Source organism: Hypanus sabinus, chromosome 2, assembly GCF_030144855.1.
Source record: "Hypanus sabinus isolate sHypSab1 chromosome 2, sHypSab1.hap1, whole genome shotgun sequence".
Classification (NCBI taxonomy): domain Eukaryota; kingdom Metazoa; phylum Chordata; class Chondrichthyes; order Myliobatiformes; family Dasyatidae; genus Hypanus; species Hypanus sabinus.
The window spans coordinates 200,270,540-200,286,243 of record NC_082707.1 but is presented as its reverse complement, the minus strand read 5'-3'; the positions used below and the strand labels follow the sequence as shown (position 1 = coordinate 200,286,243).

Here is a 15,704-nt window from a genome sequence, read left to right as displayed (position 1 = left end):
ATTTGACAAGTTTAGGTCAAGTTTTTTTCAGTTGGTGGACAGACACAATGCTGTTGATGTTGAAAATGGGATTATATGCTGTCTTTTAATACTTGTGACTTCTTGAATTCAAATTATCTTCTGTGTTCCAATGATACACAGTGCTGGAAATGGCGCTCTGAAGTATCGCACTGGACTGCAAAAACAATGCAGTGGTGAGAGAACTACCTGTTCAAGCAAACTGACTGTTTTTTTGGAATATATATCAAGCTACTGATTGCCAGGGCAAGAAGTACCAACTATGCAGTTAGTAAGCTGTCAAATACAACATTTTTTGCCCAAGAAAAATAAATGATGGAAGATAAAGGCCTAGATACTGTATACTGATTTTTTTAAAAAACTCATTGAAATATAGCAGCTGTTTTAATGCTAGCTACTAGTTATGGAGTTACCCTTTCCATTGCAATACTCATTTTCTGGAATTTGAAAATTACAGCTTGATGTTTGAAACACGAAACATGGCAAATAGTGCAATGACACGGCACTACAGTTTCATGTCAAACAGCAGCCAAACAGTGCGATTACTGCCTTTGACAGGGCTTCTCGAACATCACTGAACATGTACTGCAGGAAGTATAATCGTGCAATGCAGAGAAGATAGTGACACTGAGGAGCATGCCATGAGGTTCTCAGTGAAAGATGTGGAAATCCTGGTGGAAGCAATTAAAGGAAAGGTCTGCTCTGTGCAATGCAGAATCATTCAAGCTCCAATGTTTGACTGTAGAGTCAAACCATAAGTGGTTTGGGATTTTGAGACAAAGTGCAAAATAATTTTGTCAGTTTTGTGCCTCTCAGCCAGTGCAGAAAAAAAATCAACTGAAGTTTCTCTTCCCATAAGCTTTCTGACGAATTCTGTTGAAAAGTACATTGAGTGCGGTGGAGTTGGTAGCTTTGACAGTTCATCTGCTTGTAACTAATCTGTCAGCACTCTCTACCTTGGATCAAACTGATAGATGACCATGAGGGTGAGGTGCAAAGAGCTGATGACACTTCACAACAGCAGCACTGGTTTAAGGAGAATGAAGAGAGCAGGATAACTGAAGAAAACTATTAAGTGAAAATGAGAATTTCCAAAGTGGTGTGAAATCTGATTAAAGGTTTGCCTCTTGAGATTATAGTTTTGAATTCAGGACTGGATTAGGACTGTAATTGTTCTAAAGTAGAATAGAGCGTTCGATTAAATAGTGCTTTGAAATTTTTATAACTCTTTACTGACCTGCTATCCTGATTTTGACATATGGTAATGTCAGCACTTGAATGCTACTAATCAGAGCTGCAGACAGGCAGGGGAGGGTGTACCTCATACACTTAATCAGTGTAGTTTACATATGGAAGTTGCCGCTCAGGATCTGCCCTGTGCCAGCTGAGGGTTACGTGCCCACTGCAGTTATTGTGTGTAATTATCAAACCAATCTGTTCAACGCAGCAGGGTTTAGATGGTAATGATGAGGCAGAGATGAAGGGAAAAGATGCACTGTACTCATTGGTAGCTGAGAATTGTAGCTGTTGATTTATTACTGTGTATCCAAAAGAAAACTCTTAGCAACCTGCTGTTACATTTTCAATGTAAAACAAGCCATTGCAGCGATGAGCCATTGTGGCCTGTTGATTACATCTAGCAGCTATTGGCCAAGGTGGTTGTGTACAAAGCTGCACCTTAAGCCCTCAGAAAGGGAGGGGGAGGGGGAAGGGGGAAGGAAATGCCAAATTTCACTAATGGCCATACAAACCTATTTTTCCCTCGAGCACTTGGAAAGTATGTTACCTCAGAAATGAAATGTGGTATTAAGCAGCATGTGAAAAAATAAATGCAGTGATTAGAGTCTAAGCCAATTGTTGCTAACCATTTAAAAATTTGTTCAGAGTTATTATAAAATGATAAAATACTATACACCATGCCCTGGAGAGTATCCAAGGTTTTGAAAGAGAATTGAGGAATCTCAAAAATTGGTTCAAACGAGAATTAGCAGTACTCTTTTCTTGGGCCAAACAATACCAACAGTGTTCTTGACTAAGCTTGCCATTTGGCTATGGGAAAACAATTAGCTAAACAAAGATCTGCCATAGCATTTGACTAACTGCAGTTTAAATCGCAATTTTATCCCCTCTATTGTCTGCTTATCTAGGCTGCAGTCCAAAGCTGTTACAGCAAATAGAAGGCTCTTTAAAAATAGTGGACTTGTTCTTGTGTCTATTTCTATTGTACAATTATTCTGATGCCTGAGACTATTTTACTTGTGGAGAGATTTCAAATGTGCATATATTAGTGCCTGACATCCGTATGTTTATTATTTTGTAATAAGAATTTGTCTGTAAATTAAACTCTGTAGTCTGGGCTGTGTCTACAAGCATTGACATTGCTTTAAATGTGTCTTTTGCATATTATGGTTCCTATGGCATTTATCTTTTAAAATGAGCAGTAATTATTTTCTTATAGGCAGTTACTAAATATTTGCTGATTACTTGAACTGCATTGTTGAACATTCTGGCTTGAAGTAAATTATAAAAGTGGTATAAATTTAGATATTATATAAATTATATTTTGTATCTTCGAGACACATCCATTATGTTAGTTTTGCAACAGTGGTGATTAAATCACAATTTTATGACATACTCGAGGGTGAATTATTCCAAATGTAGTACCATTAAATGCAGGAACTAGCATTAAGTGTTTCACGGAGGTGCATTCCACTGAGAGGGTGGAGGGCAACAGCAGTGGTTTGGTTGACTTGATGTTTTAAGAGAAGAGAGTCCCAGTGGCTAATTTCAGTACCTGAAGGTATAGTTGTCCCAGTACCCAGAGTTTGAAGTAGGCAAGTCTACATCCAGAATATCACATGCACTTTTAGTCACCCAATTATAGAAAAGGTGTCAAGGCTTTGTGGAAGGTTTACCAGGATGCTGTGTGGATTAGAGGGCACATTCTATAATGAGAGGCTGGACAGACTTTGGGTTGTTTTCTCAGGAGTGGCAGAGGCTGAGGGGAAGATAATATGGACTTTGTGTAGGCATAAGAGATTAGTCTAGTTTAGTTGGCCACTTGATTACTAATTCATTTGGTTCAGCACAACGTTGTGGGCTACAAGGCCTGTTCCTGTGCTGATCTGCTCTGTGTTCTAGGCAGACAGTTACTGAGGAGGACAGGGTCATTAAATGATTTGAGTAGGAAAAGAATTTAACTTTTGAAATATTTCACATTTTTCTATTCTAGTTGTGCGTGTCAGCTTTCAGGAATGAAGACTTCAGTCTCTGGTCATATGACCTTTTTGTGCTTTTAACTACACACAATTTGCCCACATTTTAAAGCACTTCTGGAAAGAAGGAACATAGAACAATACAGCACAGTACAGGCCATTCAGCCCACAATGTTGTGCTGACCCTTAAACCCTGCCTCTATATAACCCTCCACCTTAAATTCCTCCATATACCTGTCTAGTGGTCTTTTAAATTTCACTAGTGTATCTGTCTCCACCACTGACTCAGGCAGTGCATTCCACACACCAACCACTCTCTGAGTGAGAAACCTTCCTCTAATATCCCCCTTGAACTTTCCTCCCCTTACCTTAAAGCTATGTCCTCTTGTATTGAGCAGTGGTGCCCTGGGGAAGAGGCACTGGCCGTCCACTCTATCTATTCCTCTTAATATCTTGTATATCATGTCTCCTCTCATTCTCCTTCTCTCCAGAGAGTAAAGCCCTAGCTCCCTTAATCTCTGATCATAATCCATACTCTCTAAACCAGGCAGCATTCTGGTAAATCTCCTCTGTACCCTTTCCAATGCTTCCACATCCTTCCTATAGTGAAGAGACCAGAACTGGACACAGTACTTCAAGTGTGGCCTAACCAGAGTTTTATAGAGCTGCATCATTACCCCGTGACTCTTAAACTCTATCCCTCAACTTATGAAAGCTAACACTCCATAAACTTTCTTAACTACCCTATCTACCTGTGAGGCAACTTTCAAAGATCTGTGGACATGTACCCCCAGATCCCTCTGCTCCTCCACACTACCAAGTATCCTGCCATTTACTTTGTACTCTGCTTTGGAGTTTGTCCTTCCAAAGTGTACCACCTCACACTTCTCCGGGTTGAACTCCATCTGCCACTTCTCAGTCCACTTCTGCATCCTATCAATGTCTCTCTGCAATCTTCGACAATCCTCTACACTATCCACAACACCATTAACCTTTGTGTCGTCTGCAAACTTGCCAACCCACCCTTCTACCCCCACATCCAGGTCGTTAATAAAAATCATGAAAAGTAGAGGTCCCAGAACAGATCCTTGTGGGACACCACTAGTCACAACCCTCCAATCTGAATGTACTCCCTCCACCACGACCCTCTGCCTTCTGCAGGCAAGCCAATTCTGAATCCACCTGGCCAAACTTACCTGGATCCCATGCCTTCTGACTTTCTGAATAAGCCTACCATCTGGTACCTTGTCAAATGCCTTAATAAAATCCATGTAGATCTCATCCACTGCACTACCCTCATCTATATACCTGGTCACCTCCTTAAAGAACTCTATCAGGCTTGTTAGACACAATCTGCCCTTCACAAAGCCATGCTGACTGTCCCTGATCCATGATTCTCTAAATGCCCATAGATTCTATCTCTAAGAATCTTTTCCAACAGCTTTCCCACCACAGACATAAGGCTCACTGGTCTATAATTACCCGGACTACCCTACTCTCCCTACTACCTTTTTTGAACAAGGGGACAACATTCACCTCCCTCCAATCCTCCGGTACTATTCCCATGGACAACAAGGACGTAAAGGTCCTAGCCAGAGGCTCAGCAATCTCTTCCTTCACCTCGCCTCGTGGAGCAGCCTGGGGAATATTCCGTCCTAATGTATTTTAACAACTCCAACACGCTCCAGAACATCAACCTCACTCATGTTGTCCTCACCGTCTGAAAAGTTTTCCAGAGGGGTTAGGATGAGACATACAAAAAGGCATGCTACTTTTGATAGTTATAAAATTGTCAGGTGGACTAGGTGGAAACTAATCGCCTTATATTTAAATTTCCAAGCATCTTTGTATATGTTGATAAGAATAGCAGATGATAAATAATGAAGATCTCTTCAGCATACTTTTATCTTAAACAGAGAAGCTAACTAATTATTCAGGAGTTTCATATTGTCCATAATCTATCTGTTGCCTTAAATATGACTTCAGATCAAATTTACTTCCCATGCCTTATGCTTTTCCTTGCCCCTCTCTGAATCTCAGCTAATGGTATAAGGCATCTGTTTCTGAAAACACTGGAATTTGTATGCTGAAACCATCTACTAGCTGTAAACACTTCAGAATTAAGTTGTGCATTAACAATAATAATACTGATAGCTTAGTTTCAGAAAAGTTAGGTTTGGGATGTTGAGATGAATTGTCTGATTTTATGCTGCTATAATGCTTAGAATTCGAAAGAATCATTCCAAAAGACCGTATGACAAAGCAGAATTAGTCCATTCAGCCCTCTGACATTTCAACATGGCTATCCCGGATCCCATTCAACCCCATACACCCGTCCTCTCATCATATCCCTTGATGCCCCAACTAATCGGAAATCTATCAACTTCCACTTTACCCACAGACTTGGCCTCCACTGCAGTCTGACTAAGCAATCCTCAGATTCAGCACTTTCTGGCTAAGAACATTACTCTTTTCTTCTGTTCTAAAAGATTGCCTCTCAATTTTGAGACTGTGCCCTCTAGTGCCTACCAGAAGAAACGTTCTCTCCATAAGGACCTTATCTAGTCCTTTCAACATTCAGTAGGTTTCAATGCAAACCTCATGCAATCTTCTAAATTCCAGTGAGTACAGACCCAAAGCTGCCAAGTGGTCCTCATATGTTAACCCCTTCATTCCCAGAATTATCCTCGTGAAGGGTGCAGAAGAGATTTACAAGGATGTTGCCTGGGGATTGGGGAGCATGCCTTTTACAAACAGGTTGAATGAACTCGGCTTTTTGTCCTTGGAGTAACGGAGGATGAGAGGTGACCTAATAGAGGTATATAAGATGATGAGAGGCATTTATCTTGTGGATAGTCAGAGGCTTTTTCCCAGAGATAAAATGGCTAGCACGAGAGGGCACAGTTTTAAGCTGCTTGGAAGTAGGTACAGAGGAGATGTCAGGGGTAAGTTTTTTTACACAGAGTGGTGACTGCGTGGAATGGGCTGCCGGTGACGGTGGTGGAGGCAGATACGACAGTGTCATTGACAAACAATGTGGAAAGTAGTGGTCCCAAATCTAACCCTCAAGGAACACCACAAGTCACTGGCAGCTGACCAGAAGAGGTCCCTTTATTCCCCTCAATGCATCCCAAATCCTTCCTGTAACACCATAGGATCTTATCTTCTTAAGCAGCCTCATGTGAGACACCTTCTGAAAATCTAAGCAAATGACATCCACTGCCTCTCCTTAGTCCATCTGGTTTGTTACTTCCTCAAAGAGTTCTAATAGATTTGCCAGGCAGGATTTCCCTGCACAGAAACCATGCTGACTTTGACTTATTTTATCATTAGTCTCCAAGTACTCTGAAACCTTGTCCTTAATAATAGACTTCAACACTTTCCCAACCACTGAGGTTAGACTAACTGGCCTATAATTTCCTCTTTTTGTCTTCCTCTTCCTTAAAGAGTGGAGTGACATTTGCAATCTTCCAGTCCTCCGGGACCATGCCAGAATCAAGTGATTCTTGAAAGATCATGACCAATATATCCATTATCTCTCACTATGGTATGTTCATGAGATTATGAAAGTTCATTTGAGTAGGGATGAAATTCAGTGACCAAGTTAATACCGAGATTCCTTGAATGAACTATAGTTCAATGATTACAGATGAATCTCATAGTGAGCTTCCCGTTTAAAGGTTCATTTATTATCAAAGTATACAACTCTGAAATTTTTCTCCAGATAGCCACAAAACCAAGAAAGAAAATAAATGCAGCATATCATCAACCCCAAAATCCTTCCTCCCTGCACAAAAAAATACAAAAACAGAACAGGCATATCAACCCCTAATTCCCCCCCCCCTCCCCGCAGACCAAAAAAAAACAAGATTGAGCAAAAAACACAAAATATTTTTTAAAAAGGCTGGGGGGAAAAAAGTCTATACTCAAGTCCCTATCCAAATGCAGAAAACTTAGGTTACATTCTTCAAGCACAGAGGTAAGCCTTTCCCTCTCCAGCAGTGAGCGATCCCACCAGCGATCATAAGGCACTCTCCCCTCTCCGATTACTGTAAATACAAGAAACACAACAGAATCAATGAAGGACCACACCCGAAAGGGGGACAATGACCACAGTGCAAATACAAAACGAAAGAGAAAAATTAAATATTGAGAACATGAGGTGAAGAGTCTTTGAAATTGAGTCCATTTCATTGGGAACGATTCAGTGATGGAGTGAGTGAAGTTACCCTCTCTGGTTCAAGAGCCTGGTGGTTGAAGGGTAATAACGGTTCCTGAACTTGGTGGGGTGGGTCCTGAGGCTTTTGTACTTCCTTCCTGATTTCAGCAGCGAGAAAAGAGCGTGACCTGGATGGTGGGGATCCTTGATGATGATTGCTGCTTTCTTGTGACAGCACTCTGTAGAGGTGTGCTTAGTAGTGGAGAGGGCTTGTCATGTGATTGTCTGGGCTGTATTCACTACTTTTTAAGTACAAGGGCATTGGTGTTTGTAAATCAGGCTGTGATGTAACCAGTAATACTGTCTACCACACATCTATAGAAGTTTTAGATCCCATGCTCAATTTTTGCAAACTTCTCAAAGTCAAGGCTCTACTGTGCTTTCTTCATGATGCACTTACTTGCTGGACCTAGGGCAGATCCTCTGAAATGATAACACCTTGCAATTTAAAATTACTGACCCTTTCCACCTCTGGTCCCTCGATGAGAGCTAGCTCATGGACCTTTAGTTTCCTCTTCCTGAAGGCAATAATCAGCTGCCTAGTCTTGCTGACATTGAGAGGGAGGTGGTTGTTGGTGTTGTGGTACCACTCAGCCAGATTTTCAATTTCCCTCCAATGTGCTGACTTGTCACCAACCTTGATTTGGTCAACAATAGTGGTGGTGTTGGTAAACTTAAATATGACATTGGAGTTGTGCTTAGCCTCGGTCATAAAGCAAGTAGAACAGGTGATAAGCACACAGTCTTATGCTGAGTGAGATTGGGGTGGAAATATTGTTGCCAGTCTGAACTGATTGGGATCTGCAAGTGATGAAATAGTTTCCAGTTGCACAAGGAGGTGTTGAGACCCAGGACTTAAAGATTATTGATTAGTTTTGTGGATATGATAGTATTGCCTGCCGAGCTCTAATCAATGAAAAACATTCTGATACATGGAACTTTACTGTCTAGATGCTCCATAATTGAGTGAAGAGCCAATGAAATGGCATTCACTGTTTACCTGTTGTGACAGTAAGCAAACTGGAGTAGATCCAAGTTGCTTTTGTAACAGGAGTTGATATATTTCATCACCAACCTCTCAAAGCACTTTATCACATTAGATGTAACTGTTACTAGATAGTCGTCATTGAGGCAGATTACCACATTATTTCTTGGGCACCAGTATAACTGAATCTGCTTGAAGCAGGTGGGTAGCTCAAACTTCCGAAGCAAGAGGCTAAGGGTATCGGTGAACACGCCAACGAATTGATCAGCACAGGTCTTTAGTACCCGGCCAGATACCTGTCTGGGCTGGATGCTTTACATGGGTTCATCCTTCTGAAGGATGCTCTGACAGCCTCAGACACTGAAATCACAGGGCCATCGGGAGGCTGTGGGAGTGTGTGAAGGTGGCTGCATGTTTTCATAGTCGAAGTGAGCATATAAGGCAATGAGCTCATCTGGGAGTGAGGCTTTGTTGTTACCTATGTTGCTTGGTTTCACTTTGTAGGAGGTGATAGCATTCAAATCCTGCCACAACTGTTAAGCATCCTTCAGTGTTTCAAGTTTGGTCCAGAATTGCTACTTTGCATGTGAGATGGCTTTCTGGAGATTATACCTGGACCCCTTGTATCCTACTTGGTCGCCAGGCCTAATTGGCACTGATCTGGCCCTCAGCAGATTGCAGATCTCATGGTTCATCCAGGCCTTCTGGTTAGGAAAGACTGAATGATTTTGACTGTGAATGTGCTTATAAAATTAAACATTTATCCCATTGTGGCTGCAATATCCTAAATCTATTTATTTTATTTGTATGGCTATTTATGTCAGGATATCCCAAAGCATTTTACAGCCAATTAAGAAGGTAGAGAGAGGGAGAGGAAAACAAGCTGGCAGGTGATAGGTAAAATAAGGTGAGGGGAAATGTGTGTGGGTGGGAAGGGGAATGAAGTAAGAAGCTGAGAAGCAAGAGGTAAAGACCTAAAGAAGAAGGAATCTAATAAGCAAGGAGAGTGATTCACGAGGAAAGGGAAGGAAGAAGGCAGTCAAAGAGGGGTGATGGGCAGGTGAGAAGAGAAGGGGTGAGAGGATAGCCAGAATGGGGAATGGAAAAAGAGGAAAGGAGGGTGTGGAAAGTTACTGGAAGTTAGAGAAATTGATGTTCTTCTCTTCCCCCCCCCCCCACCTTAATATTTTGGTGTCTGCCCCCTTTCCAGTTCTGATGAAGGAACTTAACCCAAAATATCAACTCTTTATTCCTCTCCATAGATTCTGACTGACTTGCTGAGTTCCTCCAGCATACTGTATGTGCTGCTCAAGATTTCCAGCATCTGCAAAATTCCTTGTGTTTATAGTGAGACCATGGTCTTTCTTGGAATAATTCAGCTAGTCAGAATGATTCAGGCTTTGGCTGATAGACCAGTTTATTAGTGCATTAGTAACTCAAAGCTCTGAACCAGTGGGGATAGTTTCTCTCAAATTTGCTCGCTGCAGACTGTTCCCACAGACTGTGGACTCACTCTCAAAGAGTCTTCATCTCACGTTCATGATATTTATTGATTATTTATTTTTACTATTTCCTTTTTATTGGCATAATTTTTCTCTTTTACATGTTGACTGTTTATTCACCCTGTTGGATGCGGTCTTTCCCTGATTTTACTATGTCTCATAGATTTCCTGAGTGTACCTGTGAGAAAACAAATCTCAGAGTTGTGTATGGTGACTTTGCTAATAAATTTACTTTGAATTTTGATTAACCTTCATGTGGTTTCTGAGGGAATGTCATTGGTTTAGACTGCAGAGGGCTCTTGGGAATTGTGCTCTGAGACCTTTCAGAAAATCTGCCTCAACTAAATTCCTCATCCAAGACTAAGCACCTTTATAGCTGGAGGCACTTATATTTCTAATTATTCATGCACTCTTAAATGCTTTTTCTGAAAACCACTCTTTGTATTTAGATTAAGTTTCATATGGGATGTTTGCGCCCATGTCACTTTGTCTTGGAATCTAAAGACAGTGTTTAGTCAAAAGCTCTATTTAGGTAACTCTCAACTTGTTAAAATGCTTGCTGAATTTAGGCTTTTGCTTTTCCTTCTAATGTTTAGCACTTGTAAATGTATATACAAGCAGAGAGCATGTCTCTCACTTGTATGAAGGGTACAGTCTCTTAAAAATCAGAATCAGATTTAATATCACCAGCATATGGTGTGACATTTGTTAACTTTCCAGTAGCTGTCTGCCTGCGGTCTCTTGCGCTGTTCTAACAAGATGCAATGTGAGCTTGAGATACAATGCAATACATGATAATAAATAAACTGTGAATCATAGTAAGTAATATGTACACTAAATAGTTAAATTAAGTAGAAAAAGGAAAAGGAAGGGAAAGAAGTATGAAGTGGACAATCCAATTTCCTTAACCATTTCCATCACCTTCAAGGAAATTCTTCTAACAGATGCATACCACACCCTTCACTTTTCAGTATTTCAAAGGGGCCATTTTCTTTGACTCATTGGTATGTTCTTCCATCTCCACCGACTTCCACTTCCATTTTCCCTTGGAGCTGCATTTCCTTCCCACCATCTTAAGACATTAATAATTCCACAGTGAAACAAAATGCAGGTTGGAGTAGATAATTAAAATGCAGTCTATTCTCACCTCTAAGTTACTGGCCACTTGAAATCTGCATACTACCTCTACTTTGACCTGTCTGTCTGCAGTCCCTTGCAGTACTCTAACAAGACCTGATATAAGCTTGAGGAACAGTGCCTAATCTTCTGTCTGTAGTGCAGGTATTCAAACTCAGTATCAAACTTTACAATTTCAGATAATTGCATATTTGCTCTGACTGAAGATGTAATATTGGTTGAGTTTGTCTCTCATTGACACAGCTTGATCCATTAGGCATGAACTACACGTTTGCATTTTGAAAACTACATTGCTTTCTTTGTGTGCTCTCTTTGTAACTGTTTCATTCAAATTCTTACTCTCACTGTACCCATTAAAGGATCAGCTGGGCGATCTCATTTGAAATTTGTCCTCACACCAAGTCTGGCCTCACCAAGTTTGTCCTATCCATCTCTGCCATACCCATTCTGTATTTAATTTATTTAAAATACTGCATTGAACAAGCCCTTCCAATGAACCTCACTGCCCAGCAAACCACCTAATCAGCCCTAGCCTAATCACAGGACAATTTACAATGACCAGTCAACCTACTAACTGGTACGTCTTTGGACTGTGGGAGAAAACCCTTGCGTGTCATGGGGGAACACATACCAGCTGTAATAACATCACATTAAATGCTATGCCACGGTTAAAACCAATTTGTTCTCTCTCTTAGATCTGACAATGGGTCATTGACTGAAGCTCTAACTTTGTTTCTCTTTTCACAGGTGGGACCTGGCTGCTGAGTCTTTCCGGCACTTTTTGTTTTTATTTCAGATTTTTTTTTTGTTTTTCAATAAGAACAGCTTAGTTAATATTATTCGATTTTTGATCGTGACTGCTCAGTTCATTCCTACTGTTTCCACATTTCAGTTCCACAGATTTCTTTACACTTTCTAAAAGGCTATTAATTTTATTGTTTTTTTCACTCTTATCAGAAAGCTTATTTTTACTGGTGTAAGGCAGCAAAACTATTACTGCAGGCAAACATTCCCTTTCACTTGACATGGTTTTAATAGAAAGCCACGATGCAGCTGATGGCAATCAAATCTTGTTTCTATGAAGTAGAAGTTTTATTATGGTCTTCAATGGTCATCCCCTCTCATAGGAGGTGATGTTCTGGGTGTAAAACTCATCTAGTTTGATTTCACACTGCTGTAGTCATTCTCCCCATCTTGTCTGCAGTAAGCAAGGGTAGCTTCGGTGATCTCACTTCAAAGGTCTGGGTTGACTACAACTGCCTCTGGTTATTCTTGCTTGGATGTTATCTTTAACCCTTGCCTTACCAGAGTGTCCATCTGCACTTTTAATCAATCTTCTCCACTGGAATAAAAGATAATTAGTTTGATCCTCAGAACTCAGATACTTACAAACTAATCTTTCTACCAATTCCCAGAAAATGCTATGCTCTGATTTATAAGGATTTTGTTTTTATAATATCTAATCCGTAGGCAAGCTTCTTGGTTCTATTGCTTGAAACATGGATTTTAAGTATTTTTAAAACAGAAAATGTTTGAAACACTCAGCAGATCAACACACGAAGAGTGGTAGAGTTGGCTCTCAATGACCTTTCATCTGAAAACTCATCAAAATGTAATTTTAAAAGCTCTCATTTCCACTTTTGTCTCAGTTGACTAAAGGCATTAATTTTTGTTTTTCATTCGGTTTGGTATTTAAAATGCAAGATTAAATAATATATGCTAAATGAAAATCCATTTAAGGCAGGTGGTCCAGGAAAGTCCCAGAAAAAAATATTGGGCCTTGCCTGCCTCTGTACTCCTGAGGCACAGACTTGGCATGGCTCCCATGAGTGCCTGGTGACAGCTTCCTACTGACAGTTTTTTTTTAATATCGTTGCTCTTCCTGTCCTTGTCAGCTTTTTGGTTGGAAAGTCAGCATGTGGCATGTTAATGAAGCCTAGCCAATGAAGATTGGCCAAGCCTTCTGCTTTTGAGTGGGCATGTGGTTGGTTAATGTGTTCCCATTTAGGTGTTGAAACTGAGCTCATGACATCCAAGTAGATGAGAATGAGAAGACCAGTGAAAGTACATTTTCCAACCAGATCGTTGTCACCTCCATTTTGTTTTAATTTACATTTCTTCAAAAATATTCCAAAAACCCTCAAATTTATTATTTTAATTTGTATTAAATGCTGGCATCTACTATATATTTGTTAGTGTAGGGCTAGAATAAGTAATAATAATTTTAATAATAATTGCAGCACTTTATTACATAAAATTTTTGGGGCATTTGCTATAGCAAACACCTTTATGGCTTGTTGAGTGTGGGCAATTTTCTGCTTTGGGATTTTCAACGAATTTGTGCTCCTCGTTCTATTGTGTTTCTTTATATTTACTGTGAATGTCCACAAGAAAATGAATTTCAGGTGACATACAGTATATACTTTGTTAACAAATTTTCTTGGAACTTTGATCTTTGATCACAAAACCTGTTCTATAGGTGCACAATGCACCACTCAAATATGTAATGTGCTTACTATTTATAAAATCCTGGATTGTATGTTACCTACTCCTGAAAGCTGTTTGGACTGTTCATTTAAATCTTGAGTAGTTGATTTTAAAATGATCACCAAAATATTCTCAAAAGTAATTGAATATTTTTCACTTTTTGTTTAAAGAAACGTCGTATTTCTAAACCAAATGATGATCCTGAGGGCAACAATTCAGACTCAGAGTTAATGAGTGGAAAGAGAGTAAGAAAAACACCAAAAGGTAAGAGCTTTCCATATCACCCATCACATGAGGAACTGTAGAGTGTAGCTTTTATGTTGAACTATCAGCTAAGACAACTCTGTTGACCTCATGCTTAGTTTACAGCTGTGTTGGCAACAGTTGATGTCTCCTAGAAATAAGGTACAGCTACATTTTACCAAACTGTTGCTCTTTATAATGAAGCGGCATTCATCATGAAGTGTACTTGCTTATTAATGTGCAATATCTATTTATTTTACAGCCAAGAAGCCAACAACACGAAAGAATTTGAAGAAGGTAGTGACAGTTGAAATAGGTACTCAGACATCTCCGCTTGCCATGACAAGTCCTAGTAGAAAAAAAACATCTAAATAAATGGTTACATGCAGAAAAAGAAATTTGCTTATTCTTTGCATTTAGTTCAAGTCTGACAATTTTGAAAGAAGTTATTCTGAATTTAGTTCTCATCGCTTAAAAAAGGTGATGAATCTTTCATTTTTTACTAGATTTTATATGTTGTACATTTTTGTTGTGAAAATTTAAAAAGTTAACTACTGAAACTTTGCTTTTTACACAATGCAGACTTTGTCATTTTTCTGCCACCTCAGTCAAAGAGCTGTGCAGTATCATGAAATTACAGCATGTAAAATGGTAGAAAGCAATGAGAAAAATTATACCCTCTTTTGAGGGAGAAAAGAAGTTCTGTTGCGAACTTGCGAATAGTGCAGGATTTAGTGTTTTATACTGTGGAGTAGGCGATCGTGCTCATGATTTATCAGGACATTTGTTACAGTGGTATAAATACCTGGTCGTATATCCAGAAGAATATATGTTCTCTTATTATGGTTTTTACCCTGGAGCTAACATTGTGCTTATTAGTTTTAAGTGTACTGTAATATTGTAAACCCTGACAAGTTTCAGTTTTCTTACTTGAATGACATAAATTTCTATACTTTTTTTCTGATCACTTGAAAGGATAGCATAGTTTTAAAGCTTTTTGCAAAATGAGCTTATTAAATGTTCTCAGCAAAATAAAGAATTTTCCATGAAAGTGTTGTCTATGTCAGACTATATTGTGTACTTATGTGTTTGTGTGCACTTCGATATTCTAAAAACTTATTTCTGGGCATCTGAATCAGAATGAGATTTAATATCACTGGCATAAGTGGTGAAATCTGTTGTTTTGCAGCGGCAGTATATTCCAATATATATTAAAATAAACTAAACAATCAGAAAAATATTTTAAAAATTAAATAAGTAGTGCAAAAAGAGAGGAAAAATGAAAAAAAAATCACCAAGGCCATGTCCATTGTCCATTCAGAAATTTGATGGCAGAGGGGAAGAAGCTGTTCCTAAAACAATGACTGTGTGTCTTCAGGCAGAAGTAGGCTCCTAAACCCTTAGCTGCAGCCTTGGCATCAACTGAGATTATATTTGTGACTTGAGTTATATATTCTGCATAACTTCAAAAAAAGTAGTGTTTCTAAAACAAAGTATATAGAGCTGCGATTTGTTGTCAATCTTTAAAGTAGTTATGAACCAAAATAGCCTATTACAGTGACAGAAAGTTAGAAAGCATCTTTCATTCTTTGCAGATGGAGAGTAAACCCAGGTATTAAAAGTGTTCTTCTCAAACAATATTGATAGTGCTATTAGCAGCTAACAAGTTTATTTTTAAGACCACTGAAATCTTTAGAGCACCACTGTTACATATCTAGAGATTCACTGGTCATGATGACTGACAATTTTTTCTTCTTTTTCACTATGGCCATACTAAACTTGAGGAACGTATAATTACATGTAATGCCTCTAATTGGAAAGTATTATTTTGAAGCAAAAGTATAAATTGAGGTATTTCCGAATGGAGCTAAGGATATGGAGTAAATCTTTAACTGGTA

At 39.3% G+C, this 15,704-nt stretch overlaps 1 protein-coding gene across 2 annotated transcripts in view; it reads left to right on the top strand.

The window, feature by feature from the left end:
* Positions 1-14,848, top strand: part of vrk1 (VRK serine/threonine kinase 1) — an 83,954-nt gene extending 69,106 nt beyond the window's left edge. For both annotated transcript variants that reach the window (XM_059962446.1, XM_059962451.1), the window contains exons 13-14: positions 13,734-13,827; positions 14,069-14,848. In XM_059962446.1, coding sequence (XP_059818429.1) covers positions 13,734-13,827; positions 14,069-14,181 — 207 coding nt within the window. In that variant the 3' untranslated portion in view covers positions 14,182-14,848. The remainder of the gene's footprint in view (positions 1-13,733; positions 13,828-14,068) is intronic.
* The last annotated feature ends 856 nt before the right edge of the window (positions 14,849-15,704 follow it).